The sequence below is a fragment of the Marmota monax genome, unplaced genomic scaffold (assembly GCF_021218885.2).
Source record: "Marmota monax isolate L192 unplaced genomic scaffold, Marmota_monax_Labrador192_F-V1.1 WCK01_AAM20220418_F8-fsc00012, whole genome shotgun sequence".
Lineage (NCBI taxonomy): Eukaryota > Metazoa > Chordata > Mammalia > Rodentia > Sciuridae > Marmota > Marmota monax.
This window is the reverse complement of record NW_026695227.1, coordinates 31,123,930-31,145,134: the sequence shown is the minus strand read 5'-3', so window position 1 is coordinate 31,145,134 and position 21,205 is coordinate 31,123,930. Positions and strand designations below refer to the sequence as shown.

Genomic DNA, 21,205 nt, shown 5'->3' with positions numbered 1-21,205 from the left:
TTTGGTTTTATCAATTTCATTTATTTATATTAAAAGATATGAAGTGCTACTTCTTCTTCCTATTGATTGATTGATTGCAGTGCTAGGGATCAAACCCAGGGCCTTTCCACTGAGCTACCCCCCAGTCCCCTTCTTTTTTTTTTTTATTTGTATGACTGATGCATAATTTTAGAAGAATAGTTGGAAATACAAAAATGATAGAAAAATTCTACCACCTAGAGATAAGTGCAACTTCTATGTGTATTGTTTTGTATAGATAAGGTCTGTGGGTTTTTTGGTTTTGGTTTTGGTACCAGGGATTGAACCTAGGGGCACTTAACCACTGAGCCTCACCCCCAGCTCTTTTTGTATTTTATATAGATACAGGGTTTTTCTAAGTTGCTTCGGGCCTCACTAAGTTGCTGAGGCTGGCTTTGAACCTGCAATCCTCCTGTGTCAGCCTTCCAAGCTGCTGGTATTACAGGTGTGTGCCAGCATGCCTGGCTAGCTCTGCTTTATCTAAGAGTCCCTAAAGAAGGAAATTTTTATCTCTTAATATTTTGAGAAATGAAGACTAAATTTCATCTGTACTCCTTGATTCCTATGCTTAGTTCAGTAAAATCCCACTTTTCCCTAATAGCCACCCTTCCTTCCACTCTTGACTTTGGAAGGATAAGAGTCTGAAGGAAGATTAAAGTTAAAAGGCTGAAGGAAGTGGCAGAGAAATGAAAGAGACTATATGAAATAAATGTTGAGAATCAGTTTTAAAGAGAATTTTCTTGAAAATAGTGGCACAGGGGCTGTGGTTGTGGTTCACCAGTAGAGCGCTTGCCTAGCACCTGCGAGGAGGCCCTGGGTTCGATCCTCAGCACCTCATAAAAGTAAATAAAATAAAGGTATTGTGTCCAAGTACAACTAAAAAATAAATATTTTAAAGAAAAGAAAAAAAATAGGGGTACAAAGAGTAGAAATTCCTGCTTTGTTACTTATTTAGGATCTAATATACTTTACACATTTTTTTTCCAGAAGAAAAAATTCCATAGACAACTGGTTAAAAGCTCCAGACTCTTATCCTCTTATTGGTACATGTCTGGTGCTTTTGATTTATGGATTCACAGAATATTTAAGGGGCATTCACACTAATGAAAATTACAGTCAGCTGACAGGAAAGAGGACTTGTGGGTTAGGGCAAGGCCAAGCCTTTAGGAAATTCCAGAAAGTCTTAAAATATCTGGCCTTTTCTCTCTCTCTCTCTTTTTTTTTTTTTGGACAGATTATGGTAACTAAGGCTCCCTCAAATGTCTGAGTAAAAAGTGAACTATAAGTCTGTTACAGAAGTATATTTTGGTATTAAAATTCCTAGTGTGCATGGGTGTGCACACAAGTTTTGTTAGTTTGGTTTAGGTTTTTGTTTTGTTTTGTTTTTTTACTTCCTTGAGAAATATTGGAGGAAACCCCTCCTTCTTCCTGCACCCAGATTACCACTTGTAAAATGAGGATTGCAAATTTAATCTTAAACACATTTGAGATCTTATTATTCTTCCTGTTTGAGTGGTCTGGAGGTGAAAAGGTAGTGAAAGTAATGCTCAGTGCTTCACCTAGGTTCTCATTAAAACTGTCTCATGGACTGGGGGTTGTGGCTCAATGGAGGAGCACTTGCCTAGCACATGTGAGGCACTGGGTTTGATCCTCAGTACCACATAAAAGGAAATAAATAAGATTAAAGTATTAAACAAGGGCTGAGGATATAGCTCAGTTGGTAGAGTGCTTGCCTCACATGCACAAAGCCCTGGGTTCAATCCCTGGCACCACACACACACACACAAAAAAGTATTCAACAACAACAAAAAACCCTGCTCATTCTTTTCTTTAATACTTAAAATAATTCATAGCATTACCACCCTTATGGATCAGGCTTTTTTTTTTATTTTTATTTTTTTTTTAGTTGTAGATGGACCCAATGCCTTTATTTAATTTAATTTATTTTTTATGTGATGCTGAGTATTGAACCCAGTGCCTCACATATGCTGGACAAGCACTCCACCACTGAGCCACAACCCCAGCCCTGGATCAGGCATTTAAATTTTTTTTAGTAGTTAGCTCTGTGGTTAAGCACCCCTGGGTTCAATCCCTGCTACCAAAATAAATAAATAAATAAACAGATAGATAAATAAAATAATAATAATAGATTCAAGGCCCTTATTTAACCCAGACGTTTAAATAAAAAGTTAGCAAAGATGGGAAATTTTGTGCATCTAAAACCAAAGAAAGTTTCTGCCTAGACAGGTATTTGTTCTGATTCTAATTGGGCTTGTTCTCAGTAACACCAGTGCAGGGACTTCATACAAGACAAGAGATGTGTAATGAGAACTGAACCAAACTGAACTCTCTGCAGGTTGCAACATGTAACACATATTCTTGGAATTGTATTTGAATTTTACCTTTGATAGAATGTAAATATTTGTGTTAAGAATGCAGAACCCATTCTCTTTTCATGTTTTTCTTTAAGGATTATTTCCAGGGTTTCTCCCTTTTTTTAGTCCTGAAAATTCTAATTTTTGCAACTTTTCTAAGTGGTTATCTTAAAGTGCAGCAACATTTGGAATAATCAGTGGAATTTATTTGAATGATTTGTTAGTCAGCTTTCTAATATTATATCAAATACCTAAGATAATCAACTTACAAAGAAAAAATATTTAGTTTGGCTCACAGTTTTGAAGTTTCAATTCTGATCAGGCAGATCTATTTCTTTTAGGCCTCTGCTGAGGGGGAGCATGTCATAGAGGAAGTATGTAGTGGAACAAAACCACTCCTTTATAGCTGCGCAGCAAGAGAAAGAAAAGAGAGGCTAGGGTCCCACAATCTCCTCATGGCTGGGAATTAAGGGTGGCAGTGGGGAGAAACCAGGATCCCACAATCTCTTTTGATGGCATCTCCCATGACCTAAAACCTCCCATTAGGCTTCACCTCCCAATTATACTAAGCTGGGGAACTCAAGCCTTCAACACATGGGCCTTTGGAAGACAGTCTAGATCCAAACTATAGCAATGAGCAAATGAGAACCGTTTTGAGAATAAAAACAAAAAATGTGCATGGAGGGTGTTCTACTAGCTCTTCTCGTCACCTTGTTGATAACCTTCCTTTCAAATGGGGGTCTGCATACTAAATCAGAGTGTACTGAGCCCTGTAAGTCACATGGATGTTGTTAATGTTGGTGAAGCTGAACTATGTATGGTGTGGCAAGATCAGGGTTGGTAGAGCTTATTTTGGGTTTTGTTAAAAATAAATCCAAGCTGGGCATGGTGACATAATCCCAACATGCCTATAATCCCAGCAGTTTGGAAGGCTGAGGCAAGAGGATTGCAAGTTCAAAACCAGCTTCAGCAATTAAGCAAGGCTCTAAGCAACTTAACAAGACCCTATCTCAAAATAAAAAATAGAAAGGGCTGGGGTGTGGCTCAGTGGTTAAGCAATCCCTGCTACCAAAAAACAATAAGAGTAGATTCATTCTGGGCATGGTGGCACACCTGTAATAACCAGATACTTGGGAAACTGAAGCAGGAGGGTCACAAGTTTGAGGCCAGCCTAGGCAACTTAGCAAGACCCTGTCTAAAAAAATAAGACTGAGGATATAACTCAGTGGTAGAGTGCCCCTGGATTCAATTCCCAGTACCACCAAAAAGAAAAAGAATTACTAGTATAATTAGCAAAGTTGATTGAAGATAAATGTATACTGAATTTGTAAGAAACTATTCCTAATTGGTGTTGTACAAATTAATCCCTGGCTCCGATTTATTTATTTATTTATTTATTTATTTATTTAGCTAGTTAGTTAGTTGTAGATGGACACAATGCCTTTATTTTATTTATTTATTTATTTATTGTTATGTTGTGCTGAGGATTGAACCCAGTGCCTCACTTGTGCTAGGCAAGTGCTCTGCCACTGAGCCACAACTCCAGCTCCCTAGCTCTGGTTTCTGAAATACATGCTTTCTATCTTTGAGGAGAAGGAGAATGGTTAAAAAAAAAAATTATAGAAGTGATAGTAAATCTTCTTGATCTTTACCATTAAATTAATTAGTCCGTTGAATTTAAAGATTTAATGACTTCTGTTAATGTTGAATTCAAAAGGTGCTCAATATTTTATCTCCTGTCATACTGACTTTCAACTGTCTTTCCTATTTCAGGTTATCTAGAAATAAACTGAGATTTGAATGATAGGATCAGGTTGAAGGCTGTCATTCAAACTAAATAAACATACTCCCTATGACACTAAGTGACTTTCTCTTGAGTTATATTTCCAGTCCTGAAAATTATAATTTTAGTTAGAGATCTACTCAAGATATGAGAGTTATAATATAGGGATTTTCAGGAGTCACAAAATACTTCATTCAACAATATGTACCATCCTCTTCTATAAATTCTGGAAATATATGGATGAAAAAGCATAGACTCGGGCTGGGGTTGTGGCTCAGTGGTAGAGCGCTCGCCTAGCATGCACGAGGCCCTGGGTTCGATCCTCAACACCACATAAAAATAAATAAATAAACAAAATAAAGGTATTGTGTCTAACCAAAAAATAAAATAATAAAATAAAAAAAGCACAGACTCTATCCTTAGTGAGTTTACAGGCCCATAGGACAGTCACACAACATCATGTACAGAAGTGTGACCAGACACCTTGAGAATACAGAAAGGACTACCACATTTATGTGGAAGAGATAGGTCAGACTTCATTTGCTTACACTGAATCTTAAAGGAACAGGCATTTGCTAGATAACAGGATAAATTTGTAATCTGGGTGGAGGGAACCTCTTCTACAATGTCTTGGTCCTCAGAGAAGTTTGCTTTTCTTGGAGGAAAAAAGATGAGAAAGATAACACCCAGAGAAAAGGCTGAGTAGGTAGGGACCAGATCTAGAACAGGTATTCTATAGCACAGTAAGCACTTGGAGTTGAATTCAAGGAGTAATTGGGAATTCTGAAAGAATTTTGAACAGAGGAGTACAATAGATTATATTTGGGGTGGATTATTTTGTATTATGTGGTTGGGATAATGGCAATTAATAGAGACTGGATTGGAAGGTGAAAAAGAACCAATAAAGAAGGTAATGCGCCAGGTGTGGTGGTGCATGCTGGTCATCCCAGTGGCTTGGGAGGATGAGGCAGGAGGAATGTGAGTTCAAAAAGCCAGTAATTTAGCAAGGCCCTAAGCAACTCAGTGAGACCCTGTCTCTAAAAGGGCTGGGGATGTGACTCAGTGGTTAAGCCCCCCTGAGATCAATCCCTGGTACAAACTAATAATAATAATAATAAGGTAATCCAGTAGTCCAGGGGAAAGTTGATGAAGACATGACCAAGACCGAAGCAGCAGGGGTAAAGTGAGCAGGAGACAGGAAATAGTAGATGCTGCCATGAGGCCTTGGCAGTCTGGAGGGATATGTCACTGTTATCTGGGACATGAGGATTTCCCTTCAATGACTATTTAAATTACATTGCTTGCTGGTATAACTGATTAGGCAGTAATCCTTAGCAGAAAGCATTACCTATTTAGAATTACTCTTTTTTTTTTTTTTAACTCTAAGCACTTATGAAATGTAGAGCTTGATATTTATAATATTTTTTAAAAATCTGTGGAATGGGGCTGGGAATGTAGCTCTGTGGTAGAGCACTTGCCTGACATGCATGAGGCCCCCTGGATTCCATTCCCAGCACTGAAGAAGAAAAAATCTATAGAATGTGAAAAAATATATAAAATCTAATCTCTTACAGATTATATTAATAAAAAAAGACTTAAATATTTCATGAAGATATCCCATCTTCTATTCAAAGTGTATTTGTTTTCTATACAGATTCTTTGGGCCCAAAGCCGAAATACAGGTGGAAGGAGGATCTCTGAAAACAGCTATTCTTTGGATGACTTGGAAATAGGTCCAGGTAAGCAGAGTTACTTATGTGTGATATCTTTTAGAGAGCATTTATTAAAAGTAATGACTTTTGGACTCAAGGCCAATGCTTCTAGAAGAAGAATAACACACAAATTAAAAGGAATTCTGTCAGGTACATTCTCGAATCTCATTGCTCTCTAAAGCTTTTCCTGTGCGAGTGTTTTTTGTTGTTGTTGTTGTTTTGTTTAGTGGTACTGGGGATTGAACCCAGGGGTGCTTTACACTGAGCCACATCCCCAGCCCTTTTTATTTTTATTTTGAGACAGGATCTCACTAAATTGCTTAAGACTTACCTAAATTGCTTCAGGACTCACTAAGTTGCTGAGGTTGGTCTTGAACTCTTGGTCCTCCTGCCTCAGCCTCCCAAGTCACTGGGATTATAGGAGTGTGCTACTGCACCTGGCAGCTTTTTGTGTTTTTTTTTTTTTTGTGGTGATACTAGGGATTGAACTCAGGGACACTTGACCACTGAGCCACATCCCCAGCCCTTTTCTGTATTTTATTTAGAGACAGGGTCTCACTGAGTTGCTTAGCCGCTGGCTTTGAAATCTTGCCATTCTCCTGTCTCAGCCTCCTGAGCTGCTAGGTTTATAGGTGTGTGCCACCACGTCCACACTTATCTTATGTTTTTAATCTATCCTTGTCACAATGTGAGAACCAAAGGATGCCTTTGAGAAATTACAAGTAAAATGCTATTGACACTTTGGCTCCACAGTTGTCTGGGGCTTGAGGGCTTCAATAGATAGGCTGTATCACTTATAATCAAGATTGGTGATCCTGGGGCTGGAGATGTAGCTTAGTGGTAGAATATATGCTTAGCATAAGCAAGGCCCTAAATTTGATCCCTAGTACCTTTCTACCCACCAAAAAAGAGGATTGGTTTTCCTATGTTACTGGTGATAATATAATACGTTGGAATTATTATGGTGCAGTTATCATGTTGGGGGAAGGGTATAAGCATCTCACAAAAGAAATTAATAAGCACAAGAAAATCATCAAACTTCTGGTAATCAAAGATATACAAATTAAAAGAGCATTGAGAGCTGGATGTTGTGGCTCAGTGGTAGATTGCTCGACTGGCATGCCTGAGGCACTGGGTTCAATCCTCAGCACCACATAAAAATAAATAAAGTAAATGCACTGTGTCCATCTACAACTAAAGAAGAAAAAAAAATTTAAAAAAAGAGAGCATTGAGATCTTCTATTTTTCCATATGTCAAATTAGCTAGAATTTTAAAATATACCATGCTTAATTATGGTAAAGCTTCTCCTCTTAGTGTTAAGAAAGTGAATGAATATTATAAATAACAGATATGTTTCTGATTTTCTTCTTTGTCTTTTTAAGTTGTACATTTATACTTTATTTACTTTTATGTGGTCCTGAGGAGTGAACCCAGTCGCTCACATGTGCCAGGCAAGCGCTCTACCACTGAGCTACAACCTCAGCCCTTGTCGTTTTTAATAGAAGAAATTGACCATTAGATTTCAGTAGCCCAAATGTAAAATTAGTAAACCACTGGAATCACATGTTATCACCTAACAAAGCCTGTTGTTTGCGTGCTTCCAGGTCAGTTGTCATCCTCTGCATTCAACTCAGAGAAAAATGAAAGTAAGCGTAACCTGGAACTCCCACGCCTCTCAGAAACCTCCATAAAGGATCGAATGGCCAAGTACCAGGCGGCTGTGTCCAAACAAAGTAGTTCAACCAACTATACAGTATGTGTTCTGAATCCCTCCTTCACTCTCTCCCCCAGCCTGTCGTCACTGAACACTGGAACTAGGAAGTGTCTCCAACCCTTAGGCCCTGTCTCTTTCTCTGCCGCTAGTCAGTCTCTCTTCACATAAATCCTACCCTCACTTCATTTGTAGTCTTTACTGTGTTCTAATCCTGACTTCATTCTTCTAGCTCTTTCACATTCATATTTTTTTGTATGATGTTACCAGTCAGTAATGTCACAGAGTTTTCCTCATTCTCTTAATGAATGTTTTCATTGTCATTGCCAAGAGGTATAGTTTTATTCGTTTTAACAATAATATTTAGAGTTGTTTTTTTCTTAGTTGTTGATAAACCTTTATTTTATTTATTTATACGTGAGAATCGAACCCAGTGCCTCACATGCCAGGCAAGTGCACTACTGCTGAGCCACAACGCCAGCCCTAGAGTTGGTTTGTTTTTGATAGGAGGTTTCATTGTATTCCTCAGGCTGGACTTGCACTCTGGACTCAAGTGACCCTCCTGCCTCAGGCCTTCTGAGTAGCTGAGACAATAAGCATATACTACTATGCCTGGCTAACAGAAAAGATTTTACTTAATTTAATTAATTAATTTATTTGCATTGCCTGGGCCTGGCACATGTTAGGCAAGTGGTCAGACATTGAGCTACATCTCTAACCTTTATTTATTTTTTTTAATATTTAGCTGTAGTTGGACACAATACTTTTATTTATTTATTTTTATGTGGTGCTGAGGATCAAATCCAGGCCCTCGCACATATGAGGAGAGTGCTCTACCACTGAGCCACAACCCCAGCCCCCTTATTTTGGTTTTTGAGGAAAGAAGAGATAATATTAAAGAGAAATAGCAGTGGCCGGGCACGATGGCACATGCCTATAATCCGAGCAGCTTGGGAGGCTGAGGCAGGAGGATCATGAGTTCAAAACCAGCCTCAACAAAAGCAAGGCACTAAGCAACTCAATGAGACCCTGTCTCTAAATAAAATAGGGCTGGGGATGTGGCTTAGTGGTTGAGTGCTCCTGAGCTCCATTCCCAGTACTAAAAAAAAAGAAAAGAAATATCAGTATTCAACATGAATGTAGATGTTTTATAATTTTTTTTATTTATGTAAGTCACACAACAAAATCATCATTTTATTATTATTATATTATTATTAACTAGGGATTGATCCCAGTTCTGCTTAACTACTGAGCAACATCCCCAATCCTTTTTTTCATTTTTTATTTTTTTGAGATAGTGTCTCACTAAGTTGCTTAGGGCCTTTCTAAGTTGCTAAGGCTAGCTTTGAACCCTCCTGCCTCAGCTTCCAAGCCTCTGGGATTACAGGCATGGGCCACCTCACCCAGCTAAAATCACCATTTTAAAGTATATATTTTAGCTGGGGGTGGGTGGCGCATGCCTGTAATCCCTGCAGTTTGGGAGGCTGAGGCAGGAGGATCACAGGTTCAAAGCCAGCCTCAGCAACTTAGAGAGGCTATAAGCAACCTAGTAAGACCCTGTCTCAAGATAAAAAATAAGAAAGGGCTGGGGATGTGGCTCAGTAGTTGAGTGCCCTTGGGTCCAATCCCTGGTACAAAACAAAACAACATAAAAGAATAAAGTATACATTTAAGTAATTTTTTTATTTATAAGGTTGTAAAATTATCACTACTGTCTAATTTCAGAATATTTTTGTCATTCCCTAAAGAAACCTTGTACTTTGTAGTTAATCCAAACCCCACCCCCAGTGCCCTAGCAACCACTAATCTACTTTTTGTCTTTATGAAGCAGCCTGTTCTAAACATTCCATAAAAATGAATCATACAGGGCTGGGATTGTGGCTCAGTGGTAGAGTGCTTGCCTAGCAAGTATGAGGCCTTGGGTTCAATTCTCAGCACTGAATATAAATAAATTAAATAAAGGTCTATTGACAACTAAAAGAAATATTTAAAAAGAAAAAAATTAAAAGAATTATAGAATATATGGTTCACTTAATCTTTTTTTTTAGTTTTAGATGGACACTATACCTTTATTGTGTTTATTTATTTATTTTTATGTGGTGCTGAGGATCAAACCCAGTGCCTCACACAAATGAGGCAAGCACTGTACCGCTGAGCCACAAGTCCAGCCCCAGTCCACTTAGTCTTTAATCCTTATGATGTAATGATTTCCTACAGAAGTAGAGTAGTGTATTTTAAAAAGGGGAGAAATGACAGGAAAGATGACATCCTTAAAAAGCACAAAAATTTGATATTCCAGAGAGAATGAATGATCTTTTATTTTACATTTTCCTATGCTTAACTGGCAAATTGACACCACATAAGGGCTTAACTGAAATTGTTATTTTATTTTATTTTTTGTAAAGTAGTACTAGGGATTGATCCTTGGAGAACTTTATTCCTGAACCTTTTTATTTTTTATTTTGAGACAGGGTCTCTCTGTGTCGCTGAAGTTGACCTTAACTTGCAATTCTCCTGCCTTAGCCTGCTCCTGAGTAGCTGGGGTTATAGTCACCCACCACCATGCCTGACTAACGTTACTTTTTATATCCCATATGTTCATATGTACCCACACCTACACATAGGTATAAACACATCCGTATTATTCTTTTTTCTTCTTTAATTTTTTAAACATAAATGTTTTTCTTTCAGATTTTTCTCCTTCTAAAATTTGAAATTACAAACCATTCATCTATTGATGTCCAAATTTCTTAACAAACTCTGAGTAAATCAGTCATACTCACTTTCCCTTCATATTTTACATAATATCTATTCCAGGAGTTCAGTTTTCTTTTCCCCCTAATAATTAACTGTGTATTTCCAGTAGTATTGGTGGACTAATTCTCTGAGCAATGAATAATTTCATCTCAACTTCTTGCAGAAATTTTAATAAGAAGTAATGTGGAATTCCAGGCTCATTATTCATAGACAGTGTGAATAATAAAGCAAAGTTAGATGTCACTTAGAAGATAGATCAGGAGGTAGAGCAAATAGGTGATCTGGGAAGCTTACTTTGCTCCTTTAGAGGAGGTTGCTTCTTCTCTGTGTCCTCTTGCTGCAAACATTCCATCTAATCGATTCCATAAGTGAGAAAACCTGTTCAGTGACTTTTTCCCCCCCTCTTAATAGCGTTTTTACATTACAGTTTTCCTTCTCTAGAGATTTTAAGAGTTGGGAAGTCTTTAGATTTTTTTTTTATGTATATAATGAGATTGAACCAGGGGTGCTTTACCACTGAGCTACAAAACCAGCCCTTTTTTATTTTGAGATAGGGTCTTGATAAATTGTGGAGGCTGGCCTCAAACTTATAATCCTCCTACCTCAGCCTCCCAAGTAACTGGGATTACAGGTGTGAGCCACCATGGCTGGCTCTAGGAGTTCTTGTGAGAAGTACATTTTATCTTGTCCCAAAAGAATTTCTCAGGCCCCTCACAGAATATGGTTGTTACAAGGCCCATCTTCTCTGGCAGTAGCTGTGGAGGTATGGTTTTGAGATGGGGTCAGAAGTAAATAGGGTTGTCATGTTTTGTCTTCACCTCAAGAGCAGTGTGTCTTAATCTGGAATTCCAGTCCTGAGTAAATCAGTCATACTCACTTTCCCTTCATTAGCTCTGGGTCCAAAAATTGCTGTTTCTTCCCATGCTTAAAGAATCACAGAGGGCAGAAAGGTACTAGATTACTAAATTACTAGCAGACTAACAGTAGGAGATGTCTACATTCATCTGTCTCTGTGTTGATTTTAGATACAGCAGGTAATATTCTCAGAATATTAAAATGAACTTACCTGCTGGATCTAGTAGAAAGGAAAAAACATGATTGTGTTTATTTCTTATGATTGTGTTAATGCATGCTTTTTTATTTTGAGGCTTTGATATGAGAAATAGAATAAGGTATGTCTTATATGAATTTTTTATGATAAATATGTTTTTGAAAGTCCCACAGAAAAAGGTTGTTTTATGTTATCATTAAATATAATTTCAGTTTTTATATGTATACATCATCCCTGTCTCTTTCCAGGCCGGGCATTTATATATATGGTCAGTATATTTTCTTAATTATTGGCACTTGGCATCTCCTTTCCCCTGCTCCAGAATGGTCCTTTCTGATAAAACTCACAAGCTTTGCATTTCCACAAGCTCTGCTGCTAGACGAGTGAATCACAAGAACATTATGTGCTGGGGTGGTTTGTGTGTGTCCATGTCCGTGTGTCTGTATTCTAATGAGTGTGCAGTTTGAGACTAGCATACAAATATTTAACTCTGAGGTATGTGTCCACACAGCTGCTTTTGTCATTTCACTAGTCAATGGGTTTTGCTTGTGAGAATTACGGGGTTGATTTGACCTGAAGCCTCTAAGAAGAATTTTTTAACATTCCAAGTTTATTTGAAAGATGTGCGATGAAGAGAGTGGAATGGCAAGAATTTTTCTTTAAAAATTCACAAGTTATTTTTATTTTATAGAATGAGTTGAAAACCAGTGGTGGTGAAATCAAAACTCATAAATTGGAACAAAAGGAGAATGTGCCCCCAGGTCCTGAGGTCTGCGTCTCCCATCAGGAGGGAGAAAAGGTGGGTTGAACAGTCTGATGTCCAGTTGCCAGGGGAGCATGTGTTCTGAATTAGATGCTTAAAATTAGAAACAACTCTAACTGTAGGCTGTAGAGTGTCTGGGAATTTGGTAGCAGCTGCCAGGACAGATTGTCATTTTTGCAGGCCACACAATTTCAGCAACTTATAGCTGACCAAATAATGAGCCTTCACTGGAAAATTCTTTTGCTCAGCAAATGCTCAGAGGGCATAGAACTAAAGTGATTTTTAAAACTCTGTTGGATTTAAAATGCTTGTATATTCTTAATTTAACTTCATACTTAACACATTTTTGGTAAGATTTCTTTTTTCTTTTAAAAATTTATTGGTTTATAATTTTTTTGTTGGTGTTTTGGGGGTATTTTTTGAAATATGCTATGTTGCCTATGTTGATCTCTAGCTCCTTCCTCCAAGCAAGTCTCTCTCAGCCTCCTAAATAACTGGAACTGCAGCTGCATACCACCCCACTAACTTGTTTAACACACTTTATTCAAGAAAATACTATATTTTCTCCCAGGGTATTTTTGGTTTTTGCAGTGCTTGGTATCAAGATCTTGCACACAGTAGGCAAGAACCCTACCATTGAGCTACATCCCAGCCCTAACTCAAAGTACTTTGAAAGCTAGTCACTATTCTAAGTATAGGAAAATACTGAGTTTAAAAACTAAAGACAAACTATGTGGCCTTTATATGCAGGGAAACTAACAGAATGAGTGGGGGAGGTTACAGGTTGGCTACTGTAAAACAAATGTGATTGGTGCTATGAGAGAGTATATAGGGCCATGCAAGCTCAGATGAAGGATACTTAACCTGAGTTCCTCAAGAAGGTTATATGTGAGCCAAATCTTGAAGAATATGCTGACATAGGCCAAGTGCATAAGGGAAAAGTAGAGTAAGAAAGGGAAGGGAAGGCAGACAACAGATTTGAAAAACAGAGATCCTAGCTTGCTTAGGAGTTGTAGTTTAGTTGTCTTGACTTGAGCAATGTACATATAGGCAGGGGTAAGAGACAGATGGAGGACCAGGGAATGGTCTGGAAAAGCTTTATATGTCACCATTAAAGGTTTGGATTTGGCCAGGCACAGTAGTGCATGCCTGTAATCCCAGCAGTTTAGGAGGGTGAGTCAGGAGGACCATGAGTTCAAAGCCAGCCTTAGCAACTTAGCAAGGCCCTAAGCAACTCAGTGAGACCCTGTCTCAATAAAATACAAAAAAGGGTTGGGGATATGGCTCAGTAGTTAAGTGCCCCAGGTTCAATCCCCAGTACCAAAAAAAAAAAAAAGTCTTGATTTGGATGCAAACTGGGAGTGGTAGAACATGCCTGAATTCTCAGTTACTCAGGAGGTTGAGGCAGGAAGATGGCAAATTTGAGGCCAGTCTGGGCAATTTAGCAAGACTATCTCAAAATAAAGCAAAAAAAAAAGGGGGGGCTGGGGAAATGACTCAGTGGTAGGGCACTTGCCTAGCATACATGAGGCCCTGGGTTCAACTCCAAGAATCTCACAAACACACACACACACACACACACACACACACACACGACATGAAGTTTGAATATAATTAGGTAGCAACAGAAAGCCACTAAAAGACTTTAAGCAAACCATATTTGTATTTTATGTCCTAATTATTAGATGAATGGCTTAGTTGCAGTAGGTAACAATATTTATGCCAGATGAGTTTATCATATTTTTTTCCAAATCATTATCCAGTCTGGCGCCATGTGCATGCCTATAATCCCAGGGGCTCAGGAGGCTGAGACAGGAAGAGCTCGAGTTCAAAGCCAGCCTCAGCAAATTAGCGAGGCTAAGCAACTCAGCGAGATCCTGACTCTAAATAAAATATTTTAAAAAGGGCTAGGGATGTGGCTCAGTGATTAAGCACCTCTGGGTTCAATCCCTGGTACCAAGAAAAAAAAAAAAGGTATGGTTTATTGACAGAACACTCATAAGAACTTGTAAGGTACATTACACACTTAGATCAAAGTAGGCACCCAGAAAAATGATCTTAGATTAATGACTACAAAATTCAATTCACAGCATAGAACAGAAAAGAAAATATAAATTTTTAATTATTTTCTTATTAAAAAATACACAAGTGTATGTTGAAGTAATAAGACAAAATACTTGATATTCACGTGTTACATGGTTATAAATTATAAAGTTGTCAAATAAATTGTGTACATCCTTACAACAGTGTGCTAAGGTATTAGTGTAGAGGTCACATGTCTGTGTCTTGTATCAAATGAGTTCTCTCCTTAAACTGCCTGGTTTTCCCATATTTTAAATAGGTGATTATTTCTCAAGAACCTCAAGTAAGTATACTTGGAATTTTCCTTACACTCTATAAAAAAGAACATTTAAGAGAAAAATATTCCAGCATTGAGATTCCTTCATTTTTACCCCAGGAGCATAGTTTGGAAAATAATGCTTGGATTGTCCTTGTATGTGATCTTGTGCTTCCTTCTTGATTGTCTTCATGCTGATTTGAAACTGGAACTCTGGGTTGAACTGGAGGATCAGAACATTTTAATTATAGCCTGAGAGGGCATTAGTGCAGCTGAATCACAAATCGGGGAGTAGGTGGGAAAGAAAGAGGATAAAGACAGCAGATATTCTTCAAGTATTTACTGCAGGTTTATAAGCTATTGGCTGCTGTTAAGTCAGCAAAAAAATTTCAGAGCCACAGCTATCCTTTTGGCTGCATGCCTAGTTTTTGTTAACTAGTACCTAAAGCCTATTTGAACTTTGGCTTGCTCCAAAAGAACATTAATGCTAGGGTGAACTTTCTTGAAATGGAATATTTTGTCAAGATATTTTTCTTCCCTTTCTCCTTTTGCAAATGAATTTGTGCTTTCCTATAATTAAATGTTTGAACAAAATCTCATGTGCTTCTGCCTGGAAGTTCCTGCAGTGAAGTCATCTGGTTGGCCATGTGCAATGATGTCATTCTTGGCACTAGGTATACCCCACAGGTTCAAGGTGACCAAATTAGAGGTGAAAGAAAAACATCCTAGAATGGATGAACCTACTAAGCAAGAGTTGAGGAGTGTTTTTTAGCCATTGCACAGCTTTCAAAAAATTATTTCATATCATTAAATGAAATAATGTATGTAAAGTGATCAGTCCAATACCTGGTACAGAGTAAACACTCAGTAAATGTCAGCTGTTATGCTGGTTTGTTTTATGCCTTGTCAAAATTCTTGTAATGAAATGAGAGTAGAAAAAACAACCCTGCTGGGGTTGGGGTTGTGGCTCAGCAGTAGAGCGCTTGCCTAGCATGTGCGGGGCCCTGGGTTCGATCCTCAGTACCACATAAAAATAAATAAATAAAATAAAGGTATTATGTCCAACTATAACTAAAAAATAAACATTAAAAAACAATACCAATGGGCTGGGGTTGTGGCTCAGTGATAGAGTGCTCACCAATCACACGTGAGGCACTGGGTTCAAAACTCACCACCACATAAAAATGAAATAAAGCTATTGTGTCCACCTACAACTAAAAAAATAAATATTTTTTTAAAAAAACCCTGCTGATGTTCAAGTATAGGTCCGCCAATAACTTAATCGCCATTGTAAATTTATTCAGTACTTTAGAAATCCTGATATAAACACTTAGTATTACCCATAAAATCCAACATCTGAATGAATCAATATTACCTAAAGAGTGTACATTGGCTCACCTGTTGACCCTTCATGATTTGGGATGTGGAAGGGATCCTGGAAAGGCCTAGGGGCCAGTAAAAATCAGGGAGAGACTAGTAGAGAGTACTTTTATTTAAATTTGATCTGAGGAAAAGATATACACCTGATACATAAGAATCTGCCATTTTGTTAAACACTGCCATTTTGAGACTGGGCTTTTTAAATGCCTTTTTAAGGAAACTAACTGAAAATAATAGTAGACTTTAATTTTGGGTAAATTTGTTTTTTAGTTATCAAAAGTTCTTCAGTTATGGGCAAGTTTTTTTCAGTGGAATGCATTTGGTTGAGAATTGGCAATTAGGAAAATAAAAGAACAAGAATGGTTCCTAGCAGGGCATGGTGGTCCACACCTGTAATTCCAGTGACTCAGGAGGCTGAGGCAGGATTTCAAGTTCCAGGCCTCACTAAGTTACTGAACTTAATGAGACCCTGTCTCAAAATAAATAAATAAAAAAGGATGGAGATGTAGCTCAGTGGTTAAGCCCCTCAGATTTCAATAACTAAGTACAAAAAAAAAAGTTCTCATATTTAAATACTTTATCTTGCCTAGATTGTATTAGGTTATATAGAGAAGAGCTTTGCTTTCCTTGACATAGGAGTTTTTGTTTTGCTTGTTTTTTGAGAGTGGAATGATGTGGTTTAGAAGTTCTTTTATAAAGGGAGATGAGGCACACTTTTGGCAGTTGAGTGCAGTCTGTTTCTCGAGTTACTCTGTAATTGAGAGGCATGTTAATATCCTCATAAAAGACATTTTGCTGCCTCTTGTTTAAATGCTCAGCTGTTCTGGTGCCCGTTATTTCCCCAGGCAGCCAGTGACTGACTGGAGTCAGCAGGTTTTTATGGCATTAACAGCAGTTTGCTCTTTTATTTTTAATGTGATTCTTAATCCCTCTTCCCACTTTTTTTGTAGGCTTCTACAACTGAGAATAGCCTGACAGTCCATTCCACCCCTGCCGAAGATGACTCTTGTAAACATTTGCCTTTAGCTCTCGAAGGTAAGTTCTTACTTCTCCACACATATTTGGTTCAGAGGTGTCCCCATTACTGTTAATGTTGAGAAAGTAATGTACTAAATCCAACAATTTAGCCGATGAAATCTTCCACTTGGTTTTAAGGACTGGTGCTGGGCTGGAGATGTAGCTCAGTGGCAGAACACTTTCTTAGCATGCATGAAGCCCTGGGTTCAATCCCCAGCTTGGGGAATGGTGCTTGGATACACTTAACACATTTCATGGCTTAGAGAGCAGTTGAATTCAATTAAATATGGTTATCTTGAAACAAATACCTTTGATACTTCGCTCACTAAACTTATCCTATCTTTTATACTAAACCCTTTCAGGCTTAAAGCTGTGTAAACTAATTTTTAAGTTTTATTTTAATAGAGGTGTGTCCAAGAAGGATTTTATTTACTTATAGGGATAAAAACTGGTAGTTGAGTAACCTCTTTAGTCTATAGGGTTTTTTGTTTGTTTGTTTTGTTTTGTTAGTTTTAGGTGGACACAATATCTTTATTTTACATTTATGTGGTGCTGAGGATTGAACCCAGTGCCTCATGCATGGTAGGCGAGCCCCCTACCACTGAGCCACAATCCCAGCCCCATAGGCCGTAGGGGTTTTAATGCTGGTGCTAAAGTTTGTCATCATAACATCTTGTTTTGGACTTGTTTTAAGCCTAGCTTATCCCAAAGACAAAAATGTTTGGACTTTTAACTTTATTATGCCCACTTTTGATTCTGATTTTTAACATGTCATTTAAAAATACATGTGGATCTTAAGACAGAGTCTTGCAAGGTTGCTTAGGGCCTCACTGAATTGCCAAGGCTGTCCTTGAACTTACAATCCTCTTACCTCAGTCTCTCAAGTTGCTTGGATTCCAGGTATGTGCTACTGCACCTGGCAAAAAAGGACTTCAGTGAAAAAATAAAGTAGAAATATGAGCTAAACAGATCTTTAGTAAACCCTACCTTAATATTTCAGAGAAAAACTTAACTGATTGAATCCAGGAACATTCCTTTTGCAATTATTTTGCTTGGACTAGAAATATTTCTGACTAGGTTGGCAAAACTTTTTTTGAAAAATAAGCTGTAATCTTTTAGTACTTTGTTGACTCAACACTAGATTTTTAAGGAATTTTAAAATTTATTATTATTCCTTAGTAATGGTATCAATGGCTTTTCTATGCCTCTTCTGAGTTCATGGGATGTACTGGCAGGAAATCCGCTTACGTAGTTGACACTTCAGTGATTATGAAAAAACTTTATGGAGCCCTCTTCTCAATTTTTATTCATAGATACATGCTATAAGACCAACCAAGGAGAAAATGTGAGATTATGTGCACAACACACATGAGCACACATGTGGTATGATATTTTTGCCCTTGTGTTCCCTCAGTTTCCCAGCTCTAGTTGGAGCACTCAAGAAGTTATTGGGAATACCAACAACCAAAAAGTCAGCAAAGTCTATAAGTGTCCTTAAGAAACATGAATACTGCTGGGCAGCAATTTTTTTTATACAGGGTTGTTTTGATTCCCACTTTTTGTGGAACAGGGTGAGAAAGTTTGCTGATGACTCGATTTGTTAAGAGGACCTGAGGACCTAAGGAGCATAAGTTTTAGTTTATTCTTCAACAGAAGAACAATGTTTTTCTTGGTGTTGAAACTACCATTCTTTGATAGAAAATGTTCAAACTTTGCTTTTTTGGAAAAGCCCTTTCTAAGATTTCCCATGAAATACTATAAAATGTCCTTCTTTTGTAACTCAAGCAGGTAATGCCCAGGTTAAGAGTGAGGCCCAGCAGCCGGTGTCCACCAAACCACTGAGTCCTGATGCCAAAGCCTCCAACCTTTCTGAAAATTCTCCTCCAAAAGCAGTGAAGGTATGATGGCAGTTTATCTCTAAGCCTTGAGATGCTGGTAGAGCAAATTGCACTTTGTATCATCTTCATTATAATCTGCTTTTACTTTCCTGGGGATTATAATGCCAAATAAGGGTGTATTGTCCCTACAAATCTTTCTTCTGCCCAGGTGTTTGGGCCAGGAGGGAGAAGGCTCAATAATATGTCTCAGTTTGAAATCTGAATAATATGTGAGATTTTTAAGAAAACCTTAAGTTAAATAAGATAATATGACTTAAAAAATCTAAGTACATAAATATTTGGAGTTGGTAAAACTCACAAAATGGGAAATCTGTTGAACTAAAATTAGCATGTTGTATGGAAATGTACAAAGCCACCTTAAAGATAGTGCTCAGTGGTCTGATGAGTCTGGCTATAACCTGATTGGTTGTTAGCACTTTTAAAGAAAGAATATGTCTGCTGGAGTAGAAGTTGAACAACCCATATAGTATAAAAATTGGCATTTAAGCTATACTTATGCTAGATGATAATGGTAAATGCTAAGGAATACACAACATTTTTGTATGCTAAGAAAAATTGATTAGGCTATTCAACCTCTGATCTCTTTGATCCCTCAGTTTTTAAAAACAGTCTTTCCATTTCTGGGAGCAAACATTTATTCCCATAAAAATAAACCAAAAAAGGTAAAAAATAGATTTTCCAATTTTAATCTTATTAACTGACCTGTTTTAATTGAATGTTTTGCTAATGCAATGCTACTTCACCTATTTGTATTAATAACCAGTCATACCCACACTTCTTTAGTGTCTTTCTCCTTGGGTGTGCTCTTACATAGCTAGCCTTTGTTTCAAAGGTTTTTTTTTTTTTGTTGTTGTTGTTGTTGTTGTTTTAAAGAGAGAATTTTTAGTATTTATTTATTTTTTAGTTTTTGGCGGACACAACATCTTTATTTGTATGTGGTGCTGAGGATCCAACCCGGGCCGCACACATGCCAGGCAAGCGCCCTACTGCTTGAGCCACATCCCCAGACCTGTTTCAAAGGTTTTAGCTTGAAAAAAAACTCAAAAGGCAGAATTAGTTTAAAGTGGTTTGAGCTGCCCCAACTTCACGCACATATGTTCTATGCCTATATCTCTTCACTGTGTGTGATTGGTCCTTGGATGAAAACTGTAGTGAACCAAAACAATGAGAAGAGGATGAAAGTGAGGGTTTGGGGGTGGGGGAAGGAGGATACAGATGATCCAGAAATTAAAGGGTGGATCACAAGTGTGTGTGGGGGGGTGAAGGGCAGGGTAAAGAAGATAACCATAAAAAATTTAAAGGTAGCAGAAATTTACAGGGAAAATAAGATTTTTGAAAAGTAACAGAGTTGAAGAAAGTAGTGGGGGGTCGGGGGGGGTGGAGAAAGGAAAAGAAAAAAGAGACAAGAGAAAGCAAGTACAAGAAAGTCTTCAGAGTCTGTGTGTGTGCCTACATGTGCAAGGCCCTGGGTTCAATCCTGGGCAGAAAGAAAGAAAAAGGGTGGAGGAGAAAGAGAAAGAAGAAAGAACTGGGTAATGGTGATTGAATCTGCACATGTGTTCCACCTAACTCTGTTCTGGCCTTGAAGATCTGTCCATGTAGTCATCAGCACTTTGTTTTTCAAGTATTTGGAATCCAACAAAGTAGTAAATGCCAGAGGGTTACTTAACTCTTATCCAGAATCAATCCTGCCCAGATGTGAGTCCTTGGGTTGTGGTTCTTGATCAAGTATGGCAAAAAGGGCTGGGGGTTTAGGTCATGGCTGGAGTGCTTATCTAGCCTACATGAAGCCCTGGGTTCCATCCCCAGTACTACAACTAACAACAAAAGAATGGCTAGCAAATCTAACTTGGTCATAGATCATATGACTGAGGGGTCTGGGGAAATTCCCTGGCTAATCTAAGAACTAAAATCTGTTCTTGAGAATATTTGAATTCTCAATAGGTCTTTTGGGCACCAGTGAGAAGAAACAAAGGTGAAGCTTTCTGCACTAATTTCAGACTTATGCCTCCTCCTTTGTCCCTAGTTACTCCATATCCACAATAGAATGTAAATATCCCTGCATTCACAGACACTCACCTAAGGTTTTGAACATTGTATGAAGACATGAGTCAACTGGCCTGCAGTCCAAAGCTCAAAAGATTATGGTGTCCAGAGCCTGGAGTGGGACCCAATTATATCTCCACTTTTATTTAAGGGAAATTTATATTCTCTTCCCCATAGTTCCCTTTACAGTCTGCAGGCAAGCAAGGCATTTTAGTAAATATGTACAGGAAAACGTGCTGGCATAACTGGTCTTATGACTACAGACTCTGCAACAGAAAACTTGTTTCTCCACTTTGAGAAATTACATGCAGCTAAGAATACACATGTTCACTCAAAATAGATTTTTGGGTCCCAC

General features: G+C 38.0%; 1 protein-coding gene across 3 annotated transcripts in view; it reads left to right on the top strand.

Annotated features, from left to right (window-relative positions):
• Lima1 (LIM domain and actin binding 1) overlaps window positions 1-21,205 on the top strand; it is a 95,405-nt gene that overhangs the window by 63,837 nt on the left and 10,363 nt on the right. For 2 of the 3 annotated variants that reach the window (XM_046435979.2, XM_046435980.2), the window contains 5 exons: window positions 5,831-5,915; window positions 7,494-7,642; window positions 12,100-12,207; window positions 16,840-16,924; window positions 18,692-18,804. In XM_046435979.2, the coding sequence (XP_046291935.1) occupies window positions 5,831-5,915; window positions 7,494-7,642; window positions 12,100-12,207; window positions 16,840-16,924; window positions 18,692-18,804 (540 nt within the window). The remainder of the gene's footprint in view (window positions 1-5,830; window positions 5,916-7,493; window positions 7,643-12,099; window positions 12,208-16,839; window positions 16,925-18,691; window positions 18,805-21,205) is intronic. The other variant, XM_046435981.2, reaches the window with a different exon arrangement.